Source organism: Gymnodraco acuticeps, unplaced genomic scaffold, assembly GCF_902827175.1.
Source record: "Gymnodraco acuticeps unplaced genomic scaffold, fGymAcu1.1, whole genome shotgun sequence".
NCBI classification, from domain to species: domain Eukaryota; kingdom Metazoa; phylum Chordata; class Actinopteri; order Perciformes; family Bathydraconidae; genus Gymnodraco; species Gymnodraco acuticeps.
The window spans coordinates 1,917,141-1,934,496 of record NW_022992177.1 but is presented as its reverse complement, the minus strand read 5'-3'; the positions used below and the strand labels follow the sequence as shown (position 1 = coordinate 1,934,496).

General features: G+C 40.8%; 2 protein-coding genes across 2 annotated transcripts; both read left to right on the top strand.

The window, feature by feature from the left end:
* Positions 1–144: 144 nt before the first annotated feature.
* LOC117538990 (P2Y purinoceptor 4-like) lies at positions 145–1,446 on the top strand. The gene has a single exon (XM_034205004.1). It carries the CDS (start codon positions 403–405, stop codon positions 1,444–1,446), a length of 1,044 nt encoding a protein of 347 aa, XP_034060895.1. The 5' UTR covers positions 145–402.
* A 402-nt stretch (positions 1,447–1,848) lies between these two features.
* slc17a6a (solute carrier family 17 member 6a) lies at positions 1,849–16,373 on the top strand. The gene is made up of 12 exons (XM_034204695.1): positions 1,849–2,593; positions 3,965–4,220; positions 4,877–4,995; positions 6,077–6,191; positions 7,182–7,269; positions 7,478–7,564; positions 8,212–8,354; positions 8,438–8,587; positions 9,500–9,632; positions 9,719–9,829; positions 9,922–10,049; positions 14,586–16,373. The coding sequence occupies exons 1-12, from the start codon at positions 2,508–2,510 to the stop codon at positions 14,913–14,915; spliced, it is 1,746 nt and encodes a 581-aa protein (XP_034060586.1). The 5' UTR covers positions 1,849–2,507; the 3' UTR covers positions 14,916–16,373.
* The last annotated feature ends 983 nt before the right edge of the window (positions 16,374–17,356 follow it).

Genomic DNA, 17,356 nt, shown 5'->3' with positions numbered 1-17,356 from the left:
TTGGATCCGTCCTGCTGCAGTTTACATAACAGATGGCCGAGAGAACACTGATAACTATTCAGTGTTTGTTCACACTGGTGGGTGTGTTTTACACCAAAATATGTTGGCATGATTGTTTCACTTGGCACAGCGCAAAGCCACCGTTACAAAGACATGGGCAACACTCAGGTGCAGGTAGGCTGTAATGGATCACTGTAATTTTTAACATTTTATCTGGTTTATGACACTACAAATAACCTTAATTTTGTGTTGTAATTATGAGTGTTTATAAGATTTGTTTTCTATTAGGGCAAATATCCTGTATTTACACTGAAGCCAAAGTGTTACAGTGAAATGCAGCTTTTGATGAAGAATAACAGGAAACACACCATCTTGTAATGTGGATAAGTTGAACCTCTGCCCATGACCATCCAGCCTCCAGAGGCAGCCTTCTGCGACCTGAACCCAACCCGAGGTCTCCCGCTGATCCAGCTCTACGTGATGCCCACCTTCTTCCTAACGGTGTTGATCCTGGGCCTGCCTCTCAACCTGCTCTCCCTCTGGGTCTTCTGCCGCCGGCTGGGTCGCTGGACTCGCAGCACGGTGTTCCTCTTCAACCTGACCCTGGCGGACACCTCATGGCTGCTGGCCCTGCCTTACCTCATCCACTACCACCTGGACCAGCTCTACTGGAAGCTGGGGCGGTCGTTCTGCATGACTGTGAGGTTGTTCTACCACAACTACTTCTACCTCAGCATCTTCTTCGTCACCTGCATCAGTGTGGACAGATACCTGGCTATCGTGCACCCGCTGCGCTCCCTGGTGCTGCTGGGCCGGAGGCAGACTCACCTGCTGTGTGTGGTGATGTGGGCTGCTGCTCTGCTGCTCAGCGTACCTATTGCCACCATGACTGAGATCCAGACCTGCCCCGGGAGCAACCGCACCGTGTGCCCCTTGTACATGTTTATGAGCCACACTAAGGATAGTCTCCCTTATTCCCTCATTTGTTCCATCCTTGGCTTCCTCTTCCCGCTGCTCTCCATCTGCTACTGCGGCCTGCGCAGCGTCATGGAGCTGAACAGCCGCCCCGACCCGCATCACAAGCAGCAGTGGCTCCGAGTGCGGCGCGTGTTGAGCGCCGCGCTGGTTTTCTTTGCCTTGTTTTACCTGCCCTACCACATGAGCCGTAACGCCGCCATAGTGATGCGGGTCTTGTACCCCAACAGCCCCACCTCCTGGGGACGCGCAGACCTGGTCTTCTCACTGGAGATGTGCCTCTGCAGCGTGATAACCTGCATCAACCCTCTGTTCAGCTGCTTCATTGGCCGCCAGTTCAGGAAGGAGTTTCATGGCACTTTTGCGGTCATGTTTTGCCTATCTAAGAGGACCCGGATGACTGTGAGGAAAAGGCAGGGGGTGTCTACTGTCACACCTGTGTGCGCATTGCCTGAAACTGATTCCTGCTGAGCTGGAGAAATAGAAATTAATAAAAAAGATAATAAAAATGTGTATACATATTTAAATAATCATGTGTAATCACATGTTTTTATCAGTTGGAGATAAGATTAAAAAAACTGCGTAAAAAAATGGTTTCCAGTCTCCTTTATCTAATGTCATCTCATGTCAGATAACGTCTCCTTTTTCCTTACACAACACTGCCTCTGCGTGGTTGATTTCATATAGCCTACTGTAGGCTAGGCTGAACATGCATGTGAATAGCGTGTCTTTCTTTCATTACGTGAGCAACAATACAATACTCCGTTTATTCAATTTAGTGAAATTAAAGCTTTGCAATGCTTCCCTAAATTTTACAATGTGAGAGTAAATCAAACACAAAACCGAGAATCAGCCGGATATGGAGGGAGGAGGGGATCATTGTTCAGTGCCTGCTGCAGCAAGTGCTCTCATCCTGAATAGTTTTTAATTCAGTTAAACATGTTGTGAATGACAGTGGTTGTATAAGTGGTAATTATCGCCTTTAACTTCCATTTTTTTAAGTAGGCTAGTAATTGAATTAGGGGAGAGAAGCGGCAGGAGGAGGGGCGCTGCGCGGAGCTGCTGACAGGTGGAGGAGCTGTGTGCTGTCCGCGGTGCTGAACCGGCTGCTGCCTCACCGGAGATCCTCACCTCAGATTAGACCAGAGCTCCACCGACGTGCACATACTGAAGATTGTCCACTTTTCCCATCTCGATTTCTCAAAGAATACTCACAAAATAATCCAACTTTTCATTTTCTGTGTTGCTGTTTTCTTATCGCTGGCTGGATCTTAAAATGGCTCTGCATGGATTAACATTGCGCAAGGCAGAAACGGACTTATTTGACTGCTGTTTTGTGACTGTGAAACCAGCCCTTTCCGACTGAACGTGTTCCCTCATCTTTCTCCATTTTCCTGCTCATCTTTTCAGGACATCGAGACGTTTTCTGCTTGAAAGACAGCATGTTATTTGGATTATTTGTTTAACAATATGCTCATTAAGCAGCTCTTCCATTTGTTATAGTATTGTAGATTTTTAAAGATATTTTGGATATGGAGCCTGGCATGGAGAAACCTGCCCCTACCACTAAGGAGGGAATAAAACAGATCGCAGGAAAGGCCCTGGGAAAGATTTACAGGTAAGGCGAATACATTCCCAATTTCTAATTTAATCATGAGAATTATATCTGTTATAAAATAGAAAAATACCCAGATGTTAAAATCAAGCGTAACATCTGCACTGGATTTAAATAAGCCTATTGCTCTTTTACAATGAAATCAAGAGGGAAATCTCTTCTTTATGAGATGAATCACGGACAGGATGCTAAAGGCAGGGTCGTGTGGCCCGAATATTTAAGGATCAGATATTTCCCTGGAGGATGATCCCCTCCACCAGCTGCTGTGGGTGTTTTTTTTTAATAATTAATGAAACCGAGCGAGTCGTGACACAAGGTCGGAGGATATCTATTACCTTATGTATCCATGTGTATTAATCCAAGATCGATTGACTTCATATCAATTGACTCACTTTATTATTTATAGTGTCAGAAGGACATAAATGGAATGTAATCCAAAGCAAAAATCAGACTGCAAAGCAAACATTTTTAATTTAAAATCACGGTCAGGAAGCAGGGTGACGTTTTCACACATATTATATTGAATTATTTATTCACTCTGATGGGAAATGCGAATACAATTCCTTTCGGTTGAACATTAAGCCGAAAAATGCGGGTTTTTTACACAAATCATCTGGAAACACGTACCTTTTATAAAATATGCCTATGAACACTTGTGCAGGCTCACACAGTTTTGTTTTTTAAATCTTTGAATGTCTTTCTGTCGTTGAACTTGATTCCATACTGCAACACAAAAACGTGACGGAAGCATTACAAAAAAAATCTATTCGTTTCATTTAAGATGGAGCAGGCCTGGTATTTAACTGGATGAGGCCTTCACATTTCAATGTTTAGTTTTTCTAAATGAACCTTATAATTATTCGTACACATTTGCATTGAAAGCCAAATCGGAAAGCCAAAGCCACATTTTTAAGATCTAATTAATAAAATAAAAGGGAGAAATTAACTCTAAACAACGAGGATGCTGATAATGCTGCAATGCGGTATGAAGGTTATTCTTTCCTCGTTTGCCAACAAGTATTTATTTGACAGAATCATTGAGAATTTCCGCACGAAACGAAAAAAGGTATAGTTCGTGTAAAAGGGAGCAGGCTTTGAGGGGCCTGAGCCAAATTCAATGCAGAAAATGTGACATTGTAAAGGCTTTTCGTTACAAGAGCACAGAGTAAAAATGCAAGCTTATTTCCAAGATGCAAACGTCCTAAGAGGCATATGAATTAATGCATTTGTATTAATAGTGTGTTTTTTCGCAGAAAATCAACGAAATCACACATTTCCATTTGGATAGTTATAGCTCCTTTAAATGCAGCTGAACGTGCATGGATGTTTGATTTCATAAATCCAAATGTCAACATTTATAAACGTGTCGTGCAGGCGGTTGGAAAAGCGTCAGCAGACCACTGAGGGCATCGAGCTGACGGAGGATGGGAGACCCACCGAGGAGCAGGAGAGGAAGACCCCCCTGTGTGACTGCACGTGCTTTGGGGCCCCGCGCAGATACATCATCGCTATGCTGAGCGGCATGGGCTTCTGCATCTCCTTCGGTATCCGGTGTAACCTGGGTGTGGCCATCGTTAGCATGGTCAATAACAGCACGATCCACCAGGACGGCAAGATCATCATTTTAGAGGTGCCTGAAAACCCCGCCCCTCCACTCCACATATTTATTAAGATGAGGGCCACAGCCAATAGACTCATGATATTATGTCGTGTTCGTCTCTCCCCCTTAATTTGGTGTTCCCGGTCTGTTTTAACTGCTCTTACATTAAAATAAAAAATATTAATCATCACCAAATGCTATTTAACACCCTATAAAGCTGTGAACAGTGTCTCAGACTGGTGTATATTAATAGCTGCAGTGCAAAGAATAGACACTGAAAATGTATTCCAAAAAAACCATTTTGTGGATTTGTATTAGTGTAGGCTACTTTCTGATTGGGGTTACCCATTCATTTTCTATGGCGGTCATTTTTGTAAGAACACCATCGACGGTGTAACACAGTTTACAAGAGTAAATCGGTTAGATTACTCAAACCCAAGAGGAGGGTTAAACTACCCTGGAGAGCCTCCATTGAGCATTTGCTTTTACTTTGTATTTATTGTGCTAAGCCTATTATGTTTTATTTAGAAGATGTATGTTGCCTTTCCTTTTTTAATGTTTTCAAAAGTTGATACTGTTGTGCTTTAATTCGTTGATCGATCATGTTATATAAAATGTTGTCTCTTCAAAGATTTAAAATCTCTTCATTTAAATTAAATGAATTATGTATGTTTTTTGTGTGAAAGAAAGCGAAATTCAACTGGGACCCAGAGACCGTGGGGATGATTCATGGATCGTTTTTCTGGGGCTACATAGTGACTCAGATACCAGGAGGATATATCTCCTCAAGACTGGCTGCCAACAGGTAACTGCAAGCGATATCTGGAAACAAATCTACGATAGACACTTGTATGAGGAAATAGATTTCTAAATACAAGTTTTTCTTGTTGTATAAATGAACGATTATTGAAATTTACAATGAAAATGTAGGTGTAATATTTGGATATCTGATGGTTTGACGGGAGGAGTCTGACCTTACAGGGGATTTGGCTGATGCCCACCAGGCGTGCCTCCTCGTGTTAATGAGCTCCCATGGGACCACCGTGTCTAATCCTTTATGTTCAGAGGCATGGCAACCGCACCAGCCAAAGTGTGAAATGTGGGTCTAAGTAATGGTTGTAGAATGATTTCAATGGCATTATCCACCCTCTCCCATTATTTTACCAACAGATGATTCGTCAGCTACAATTAGACAAGGAACAGAATGCAAAAAAGGGAAATGTATATGTAAGAAAAATGTAGAAGAAAAACCACATTTTAACAACAATCTGTAAAATACCTGATGCAAAATCATGTTATAATATTGATGCTTTAAAAAGGTAACCAAAGGTCCAGTATAAGGCCTTGTACATATAGATAATATGACATTTATATTTCTCATGAGGGAAATGGAGCCAAAATAAGATGCAAATCTTTGAAAAGCTTCATCATGCCAAGTCAGCTGAGCCTTCTGCTGCAAACACCTCCTGTCCTCACTGCCCTGGAAACTGAATAACTGCCTGCCTGTGTGTGTGGTGTGTGTGTGTGTGGTGTGTGTGTGTGTGTGTGTGTGTGTGTGTGTGTGTGTGTGTGTGTGTGTGTGTGTGTTGTGTGTGTGTGTGTGTGTGTGTGGTGTGTGTGTGTGTGTGTGTGTGTGTGTGTGTGTGTGTGTGTGTGTGTGTGTGTGTGTGTGTAGCATCCAATTAGGATCCATCTTCCTCAGCAGTGTTTTTTGCTTGTAGTAAAGTATCATACAGTAGAACAGCGTATGTTTATGTATTGCATATCTGATGTTTTATTGTTTTTGAAGTGTCTGAATCAATACTGCTGCCATGTATTTCGAATGAATGTGTTGGTGTTGTTTTGATAATATTCTGACAAATAATCCCTACACAATGTTTATCCAGGGTTTTCGGGGCTGCCATTGTGCTGACATCCATCCTGAACATGTTCATTCCCTCTGCCGCCCGGACGCACTATGGATGTGTAATCTTTGTGAGGATATTACAAGGGTTGGTGGAGGTACGGATACACAGTTTGCACATCAGATCCTGACCTTTAAAATACTCGAAACTGATGCCTCATTATCAAGCTGAGAGCCAAATTCGACCCCTAATGAAATTGTCCTGACATTCTGTATTTGACCACACTTTACAGAAATCCTCTTGTTCACAATAAACTCCCTGGCTCTCTATTTAAATTTGCACTGGAAAATGAAGCCCATTATGAAAAAGATTCATGTCATTATACTGTATACAATTATCATATTAGTCCACACAAAGCTAACAGAATATAATGAATAGCAGGGCTTATGTGTGTTGGTTTACCTGGCCTAAATAGCTCCATGTTCACATAGAAACACACAGAACAAAAGAGATAAAAAGCCCTCGATTCGGGCGGCTCCCACAACTCAACAGACAAGAAAATATTTCATGGAGGGAGGCTATTATCAGACTGAAGGTCATCCTCCTTTGTGATTCTGTTTTGCTGCGTGCTGGCGCTTCAATAGCAGCTCATGACCATAGAGAGGGAGCCGCCTGCGTTCAGCACCCATCGACTTATTACTGCAAATTAAACATTAGCATTTCAGGGTGTCTCCCACAGCAAGCCCCAGCAATTTGTGTCTATCAATAGTTGATTGTATGCCACTTAGTGCATAATGAAGATTTAATAGGCGCGACTCAGGTTTCCCCCCCCCCGAAGTGGGCAGTCATCCTGAGTCTGCACTGACTCACACCTAACCCATTAGTCTCTATTAGAAAGGTCAGCTGCAATGCATGTCAGTTTGTTTGTTATTATTAACTACAATTTGTCTTTGGCAAATGAGAACGGACCACGTCAATCAGGCAGAATCAGTTTTATTATGTCAATTCTATTGAATGAAAGTGGAAAAATAGATGTAGAATATATTGATACAGAAAGATGAGTTGCCTCAGATTGATTAAGACATATTAATATAAAATGATCTCTGTGTGTTCAGACTGTGACTGTAATATCATTGTCTTCGTGCAGGGAGTGACTTACCCAGCCTGCCACGGGATCTGGAGTAAATGGGCTCCACCGCTGGAGAGAAGTCGTCTGGCAACCATCTCCTTCGCTGGTAAAAAGTCTACACATATCGTCATATTTCTGTTTTCTCCTTATAGATTAACTCATCATGTTACCTTATACACTTACAAAATATTGCCCCTGAAATGTATGCAAACATGTACTGAACACATTTGTCACCATAAACTGGGACAACGCTGCTCTCTGAATAAACACCCGGATCAGATTCTGCCTGGTCGTAATGTTTTTCTCTTGTTCAGGATCCTATGCTGGTGCAGTGATAGCCATGCCTCTGGCGGGGATCCTGGTGCAGTACACTGGCTGGTCCTCTGTCTTCTATGTGTATGGTGAGTGTAACTGTATTAAAAGCACAAAAACATTTTACATCTTTTTGAACTCCAATAGCTTCAGGAGTTCTGCTGTTAGAGATTTACAGGGTCTGGTATGACAGGCAGGCTGTGTCCCTATATTATAGCAGCTATTATCCCATAATTGTCAATTGCTGTCCCATGCAGCCAGAAACACTGTCAGTTACATCCTGTCTAGCTTTACAATATATTCCTCATTTTAATTCTATATTTAAGGTTTGAATATTATTTGTAAAGTGCAATATCACAATACACACATTTGCCTGTTTTTAGACCCTTGCTTCAACTAAAGAAATTCCCCCATAAAAAACCATAACAGGCTAAAAAACTGAAGACACATCCAGAAGAGCAACAGAGCAGGCATCCCTCTCCTATGACAGACATATGTGCAATAGATGTTGTGTGTACATGATAGATCAACATAATACACTTACAATATGGATAATCAATTTGAAGAAAATAAGTGTGAGTGAAATATTTAAATCCAAGACTCATATTTAGATATGTTGTTCATCATTATTACAGATATTTGGTGTCTTTGCTGACTTTGGGTTCTCCATTATAACTGAAGCCCTGAGTAATGTTTGGCTGCACAGCATGTAATGACTGACTAATGATCTGTTCAGGATGCTTTGGGATATTTTGGTACATTTTCTGGGTCTTGGTGTCCTATGAGAGCCCAGCGGAGCACCCGACCATCACCACCGAGGAGCGCCGCTACATCGAGGAGAGCATCGGGGAAAGTGCACAGCTGATGGGAGCGATGGAGGTGAGATCTCAAACTGTATTCATTCATTTGTACCAACAATCCACTTGCTGTACGCCCAGCTGATTCTCTGTTTGTTTAAACAGAAATTCAAGACCCCCTGGAAGAAGTTCTTCACTTCCATGCCCGTCTATGCAATCATCGTGGCCAACTTCTGCAGGAGCTGGACCTTTTATCTGCTCCTCATCAGCCAGCCTGCATACTTTGAAGAAGTGTTTGGATTTGAAATCAGCAAGGTAAACAAATCCCTAATAATGCTTGGTCTCAGGAAAAAACTTTTTTTTAACATCAAGATTACAAACTAAGATTGTCTAACATATGAATTGCTTTCAGGGGCAGTTCAATTGGTATAAAATGCAAATTTAGAATGTTTTTGATGCTAATGACGATCTGTCTTATTCTGCCATGGAGTATATATTCTGATGTTCAAACAAAACAAAAGTTACTCTAGATTTTGAGAAGTGTTAATTCATATTGGGATTAAATTAGGTTGCAGAAGGAACACACATATTAAAGGGACTGCTCTTTGAATTTACAGAGCTCTATGAGTTTTAGCTCATTGTTTGTCCGTCCTACAACTGTGCAGCTTCGGTTCACTCTCTTTAGGTATCTGTTTTCAGTGTTAAAACTCTAAAGGCCGCTATAGGGTCAACACCAAACTGCAGATAGACACAGTAAACTGAACATAGTAAAGCATTAGGTAGAAGTTGGTGTGGACCAAAACAGAGCTATAAGAAACCAGAAATCAGAAACAGAAATCCAAAAGAATGATACTTTAGCTTGGTTAATGTGACAAAAATATTATTCTCATCAACTCTTAATATTTTAAATCTCGTAACATTTGAATAACCTATTGAAAAGGAAAGGGCTTAGGTACATTTCTGAACCTGCTGTCCATGAGTAAATGAGTGTAATCTGTACCCTCGCTGGAGAGTGTGATGCATGATGGTTTGGCGGATGTAATGTGGCTCAGGACGGGCTGCTGTGATTACTGCAGGTGAATTATTGCTCAGATGTGATGCTGCAGTCAGAGGTTGAAACGGACACAAAGATTGGGTCCGAGAATAGAAAGAAGAATCACTTTTGTTTTGACAGTTTCTCTGTAGTTGTCACATTTGCTTCATACAAAGTGTTTGATGGGTTCTCAGGTTGGAATAGTGTCAGCGCTCCCTCACTTGGTCATGACCATCATCGTGCCGTTAGGAGGCATGTTAGCCGACTACCTGCGGACTCACAACATCATGTCCACCACCATGGTCCGAAAGATCATGAACTGCGGAGGTAAGGCATTGATAATCAGCTCTGTCTGTTACCATACAATTATAAAGGTGTTCCTGATCGTTGAACTCTCTTCTTGTTGTTTCTAGGGTTTGGTATGGAGGCCACTTTCTTGTTGGTGGTCGGGTTTTCTCACAGTAAGGGGGTGGCCATCTCTTTCTTAGTTCTAGCGGTGGGTTTTAGTGGATTTGCAATATCAGGTGAGTCTCAAAGCTAAATGGATTATAGTTCTAATTACTTTGTGTTGTTGAAAATAGCCAAAAACTTAAAATACCTGTTTTATTTTGCCTAGGTTTCAACGTCAACCATCTGGACATCGCTCCTCGCTATGCCAGCATCCTCATGGGAATATCCAACGGGGTGGGGACTCTGTCAGGGATGGTCTGCCCTCTGATCGTGGGAGCCATGACAAAGAACAAGGTGAGCCATTCATTAGTCGTACAGTGAAGTGAATGTTTATTCAGATTTGAACTGAAAAGTGGTTTAATGTCGAGGTTTTTTTTATAGTAGTAAATAGTAGTTTATGTTGTAAAACTGAAAAAGAAAAGAGAGGCATTTTGTACAATTAATAAAGCCTACTTTAAAATCCCCCCCTTCTATCATGTGAGACAAGTTAGACAGGATTGCATTACATTTGTTTTCACACCACTGTGTCTTTAATCACATCAAATCAAGTTGTATTTATATAGCACATTTATAAACGATTTTTGGTCGAGCCAAAGTGCTGTACATATAATAAAAATAGCCTACAGTAGAGACACTTTACAGCAAATACAACAGCACAGATTGTTCAGAATATCAGTATGAGAAAAACAACACCCTCTGTCCGTAGACCCTCACATCGTACAAGGAAAAACTTCCAGAGAAAACCCACAGTTTAAGGGGGAAAAAATGGGAGAAACCTCAGAGAGAGCAACAGAGGAGGGATCCCTCTCCCAGGACGGACAGACGTGCAATAGATGCCGTGTTTAAATCGAAGAGATAATACATTTTACAGCATATAGACCGAATGTTAGGAAATGCATGTGTCTGTAATAAGAAGATGAATCTACGAAGATGTCAGCTACAATCCTGTGGAAGCCATCAGGGAAGCAGCATGACGAGACCCAAGGCAGGACCGCAGAGACAGGTTCAGCCACGACCCGAAGTCCACAACTTAATCCAGAACTCAAGATAGAGGATCCAAGACACAGGACTACAGCAAGAGGATCAGCCTCGACTCCAGATCCCGGCGTAGATATAGATACAAAACAAGAAAAAAGATTTGGCTGGGTTAATCGGAACAAGAGAATACACAGACAGAGAGGGAAAAGGTCATTGGATAAAAGTTATTCTTGATAACCCTCTAGAAAGATCTCATGAACTTCCCCACTCAATCTATCAAGACCCGAGCAGTTCTATTAGATATAGGATAAGAAACAGAGATAGGGAGCACAACAACCTATCTCTTCGTCAGATGCACTCCCCCGCTTATATAAGCGACTCTGTACCCCGTTACCCTCTACAAGGCCATAGACCAGCAGAGGGAAAATGGGGGGTGTGTAAGGGTGAGGGTTTAACACTCAGAGTCCAGCTTTATCAGGACTGAGTGGGAGTAGTTTGATGAAATTTGACATATGATATTTGATATTAACAGTTGCTTGGCAACCTCACAACCATCATCAGATTTTTTTATTCAGATGTAGCTAAACTCAGATCGGATGCATGACTTTAAATGTGTCCAAATACTCACTCAACCAGTGGGATGAGCACAGACAGATACAGGAATCTGTTATGTGAATCATCCATTATGCAAAATCCCCTTTTTCCTGTCTTTTATACATAAACACGTGTCCCCTCTGTGTAAAGAAATTTTGAAAGTTTCAGGAAAAAATATTCACTCTCTTTTTGTCCTGATCCATTTATATAAAAACCTGTCTTAAAATGAGCTGATCAGATTTTGGCCACTTTATAATGTCATAAAAGACAGAATCAGCACTTTTGAAACAGGGCTGAAACAGAGGGGCTTATGGGATGCTACAATGAATGAGCTGTTTGGTATTTCGAGCCAAACACTTCAGAGACATGTTTTGTATATATATGAGACCTATAATAAAGTAATGAAAAATCAATCAATCAATCAATGTTTATTTATATAGCCCAATATCACAAATGTTACATTTGTCTCAGTGGACTTTACAGTTTGTACAAAATATCAGTATGACAATACGACACCCTCTGTCCTTAGACCCTCACATCGTACAAGGGAAAACTTCCGAAGAAAACCCACAGTTTAAAGGGAAAAATGGGAGAAACCTCAGGGAGAGCAACAGAGGAGGGATCCCTCTCCCAGGACGGACAGACGTGCAATAGATGCCGTGTGTAAATTGAAAAGATAATACATTTGCAACATAGGTAGTCCAAATGTTTGGAAATGCATGTGTGTATAATAGGAAGATGAATCCACGAGGATATCCATCCAGGACCTATGATCCAGGACCACAGCCACGATTCAAGATCCAGGGCTCGCGATGCAGGACACAGAAGCGCAGGATCATCCATGACTCCAGATCCCGGCGTATATAGACACCAAAAAGAAAGAAATTTGGGGAAGCTGGGTTAATCGGACCATGAGAGTACACAGGTATAGACAGAGAGAAGGAAGAAGTAAGATCTCCCCCGACAAACTAAGCCTATATCAGCAAAACTAGGGGCTGAATCTAATCAGCCCTAAAGCTTTATCAAAAAGGAAGGTCTTAAGCGCACTCTTAAAAACGGATAGGGTGTCTGCCGCCCGAACACAAACTGGAAGCTGATTCCACAAATGTGGAGCTTGATAAGAAAAGGCTCTGGCTCCCATTGTACTTTTAGAGACTCTAGGAACAACCAACAACCCTGCATTCTTGGAACGCAATGCCCTAGTAGGACAGTAGGGTATAATGAGTTCTTTAAGGTAAGATGGCGCCTGCCCATTAAGGGCTTTGTAGGCGAGAAGAAGAATTTTAAATGATATCCTGTGTTCTATAGGGAGCCAGTGTAAGGCAGCCAGAACAGGAGTAATGTGGTCCCTTTTCCTAACTCTGGTTAGTACACGAGCTGCAGCATTTTGAATCAGCTGAAGCGACTTGACTGACTTCTTGGTACACCCTGATAATAAAGAGTTACAATAATCCAGCCTTGAAGTAACAAATGCATGGACTAGTTTATCTGCATCGTTTTGAGGCAAGATATGCCTGATTTTTGCAATGTTACGTAGATGGAAGTAGGCGGTCCTTGAAATTGATTTTATGTGGGCGTTAAAGGATAAATCCTGATCAAATATAACACCAAGATTCCTTACAGTCTCACTGGAGGCCAAATTAATGCCATCCATAGTTAGTATATCCTTAGATAATTTATTTCGTAGATTCTTCGGGCCAAGTACAATAACTTCAGTTTTGGTCGTGTTTAACATCAAAAAGTTTAAGGTCATCCACGTTTTTAAGTCCTTGAGGCAGTCTTGAATTTTATTTAGATGATTAATTTCATCAGGCTTGATTGATAAATATAGTTGAGTATCATCCGCATAACAATGAAAATGTACAGAATGATTCCTTATAATATTGCCTAACGGAAGCATATATAATGTGAACAAAATAGGTCCGAGCACTGAGCCCTGTGGCACTCCATGGCTAACTTTGGTTTGCATGGAAGATTCATCGTTGACACGTACAAACTGAGAGCGTTCAGATAGATAGGACCTAAACCAGCCTAAAGCAGATCCCTGTATGCCAACTAAGTGCTCTAGTCTTTGCAATAAGATATCATGGTCGATAGTATCAAATGCAGCACTGAGATCGAGCAAAACAAGAATAGAGACACGTCCCTTGTCAGAGGCTATTAGAATGTCATTTGTGACTTTAACCAGAGCAGTCTCTGTGCTATGATGTGTTCTAAAGCCAGACTGAAAATCTTCAAATAAATCATTGTTTTTTAAGTAATCACACAACTGTTTTGCGACCGCTTTCTCAAGAATTGTTGAGAGGAACGGAAGATTAGAAATAGGTCTATAATTGGCTAAAACCTCTGGATCGAGGTTGTGCTTTTTAAGAAGCGGTTTTATCACTGCTACTTTGAATGATTGTGGAACATAGCCTGATAATAAAGACATATTCATAATATTTAATAAAGAAGTGCTAATTAATGGAAAAACATCCTTCAACAGCTTAGTTGGAATTGGGTCTAACATACACGTTGATGGTTTAGAAGAGAGAATCATTGAATTTAATTGTTCAAGGTTTATGGCTGAAAAGCATTCTAGTTTACTATCTAGTGTAATATTAGAACTTACGTTTCCGGGAGCTGTTGATAACACTATACTGGTCAAAGGCAAGAGGTCATTAATTTTGTTTCTAAGAGTAACAATTTTATCGTTAAAAAAGCACATACAATCATTACTACTGAGTGCTATGGGAATAGAAGGCTCAATCGAGCTGTGGCTACAGTGCTGAAAAGAAATCTTGCATATTCTTATTCTCATCTATTAATGAAGAGTAGTAGGCTGCTCTCGCTTTACGCAGTGCTTTCTTATATTCATTGAGAGTAATATGCCAAATTAAACGAGATTTGTCAAGTTTAGTGGAACGCCATATCCTTTCAAGTTGTCTCGACTTTTGCTTTATTTTGCGGGTTTCGGCATTATGCCATGGAGCTAATCTATGTTGTTTTATTTTCTTCTTTTTCAAAGGAGCAACAGAGTCTAATTTTATTCGCAGCGCATCTGTAGCACTATCAACAACATGATCAATTTGGGGTGGTGTACATTTTGTATAAGTTTCCTCCCTTACATGCAGACATGCTATCGAGTTAAGTATTGGTGGAATCTCTTCCTTACATTTGGCTGTAGCACTAACAGATAACAGATAGAAAAACAGTATAATAGATCCACTGCTCGACAGAAACACGTTTTCAGAAATGACTCAACTGTTTTGTCTTTAGACCCGGGACGAGTGGCAGTACGTCTTCCTCATTGCTGCCCTGGTGCATTATGGGGGAGTGGTGTTCTATGGGATCTTTGCATCTGGGGAGAAGCAGCCATGGGCCGACCCTGAAGAAACCAGCGATGAGAAGTGTGGCTTCATTGATGAGGACGAGCTGGCCGAAGAGACGGGAGACACCACGCAGAGCTACGGCGCCATGGGGGGCCCCGCTAAAAGCTACGGGGCCACCTCGCAGCTCAACGGAGGGTGGGTGTCGGACTGGGATAAGACGGAGGAGTATGTGCAGGAGCCGGCCGGAAAGATATATTCCGAGCGCGGCTACTCTTAGAGCCGCCAGATGTGGTGAGTCTGACTCTCCATCACAGATTGCACAACATTATCTTAGATATCTAAATCCATTCTGTGTATTCAAGTAAAATGGTAACTAGTTTCAAAAAGCCAATGTAAAGGAGTAGTAAATTGCAATGCAGAACAATCCTCATTAGATGACCACATGTCTCTCATTACATCTACCTACTATAGGGCTTCACTATACAGAGAGCACAGAGAGCTGCAGGCCTATGTTGTACTTCTCCTTAGGCACCCAAACCTCATCAATCTACTTGAACAACATGAGCCAGATGACACTGCAGCTGACCATCATATAGGGTCTTTCTCTGAAAAACCACTCTGATTGCACTGAAACTTTAGGTATTCTAGAACAAGATTATATTCTGTTTGTCAAGTGTGTTTTATGTACTGTATATACCTGTATACTGTTTCTGTGAGACTATTGTGAATTTTGGGTCGTTGATCTGTGTTAACATTAATATAAAAAGGCCATATTTTTCATGGACAGTACCTTTTCAGGGAGATGTCTGCTTGCAAAAAAGGTCTCCCTCTCGTCGGGCGAGGCCTGTAATACACTATAAGACAAAAATTGCGTGAGTGAAGTTGATCCGTAGAGTTTTAGTGTGTGTTTGTTTGCATGAATTTGCTCAGATCAATGTTTTCCGATGCAGCAGCCTCACTGTCCTTGATAGTCCTCATCCGGCTCAATGCTTTGTTCTTAGATAAGTCTTCTGCCATTATAAATAAGAAAATGAACTTTCATAATCAGGTGCCAGTCGTGATGTGAGACAAATCAAAAAAGTGTTTAAGGCGATTGCTCAGAAGATATTGTTTATTGATGTTTGGTGTGCACTGCAATAAATTCTGTGTACCAGCCGCCACCCATCACATCCTGTTTTGTAATGTGACACTAGCTTGCTGTATCTAACTGTAATTGTTTTGGAGTCATGTGATGCTGAACATTAAGGTGTGTGTTTTAACAAATTACCAGTGTCTGGAGAATCCAGCTTTAGTGCTCATGATGCAGGACATATTGTTGCATCTTGACACGAGGAATGCAGTAATGTATGTGAACGACCAGGGTGTTGTGATCTCTTGATGTTTCTTGGTTGTTCTCATCGTCACCAAAATTACTTTGCTGACACTTTAATATTGTCACGTTTGAGTGGACCACATGAGTTAATAGATGGCTCTTCCACCTGACTTTATTTAATATTGAACACTTTCTTCATTTGTTGTATGAAATCTGCAAGGATCTTTAAAAATATATGAATATTTAAGAATGTTTAAGATGACCAAAATATGCTATTACGGCTTTGTGCCTAAAGTTTATGTAAACAGCTAAATGTGATTTTATGGCTTCTAATATTGTGTTTAATGAAGAGGTATGTTGATGTCAAAAGTGTTGTAAAAAATACTCATGTCATTTTATAAAAAAGAAAGTTACCAAAAGTCATGTTTTGGTCTTTCCTCGTCATCTTTTCACCTTGTGTGTTGATGTGATCTGCTTAGAGGTGGAGAGCTACTCAATATGACAATGATTATAGTTTAAGTCATTTTTTTATTTGAAATATTTAATGGTTCCAACTTCTCAAATGTGAAGATTTGGTCATTTTTCTTAAAATAATTTTAATAACATTTGTATTTATATTTTGGGCCTTTTTCTTTAGTTGATAGAACATCCGTGTTGTTTAAGTTTGAACTGCTGGCTGAATAATCTTTGTAAAAGGTGTAAAAGGTTGATTGATCAATAATGAAAATGGGCTCTTCCTCAACTAGTAAAAAAAAGGATGATTGATGAGGAAAAATAATCTAGTTTAACAGTCACAGGGGACATTTATCTGCATTGCTTACTTTTAATACTTAACTTTTCCTGATGATATTTATATTTACATAAGTACTATTTATTAATTAAGATCTTATACTATAATTTTTTACAGTGTGATATTTTTACCTTGACTTAAGTTAACTATCTAAATACTTTCCTCCACAACTGGATGTACTGTAAAACCTTATTTTAAAGGCAATCCTCAGAGATGGGATCCAGACTACCACACCAGTTAACCATCTCCTCCAATCAGTGCAATGCATCTCCAATTCTCTCCAAATTTCTCATTAGTAAATCAATGACTGAGGTCTCTGGAGTCCAGGGGAGAGTATTGGACCCTGTAGCTTGGTAATTGGTAAAAGGCAATAGCAATGTTAGAGCTATTACTGGAGTGTACATCCCTAACACCAGGATCATTGTCTGTCTTCCCAAAGAGTCCTGACTTGATATGCAGTGTAGATGGAGAGGTGTTGTGTAGCTGCACAAAGTGTGATCAGCCTGTTAAACTTGTCAGCAGCATCTCACACCTCTCTCACTTGTAGAGAAAAAATAAGGATCGGAGGCCTAACTGAAACAAACACGCATTTTGATAATCAACTGTGGCGATATTA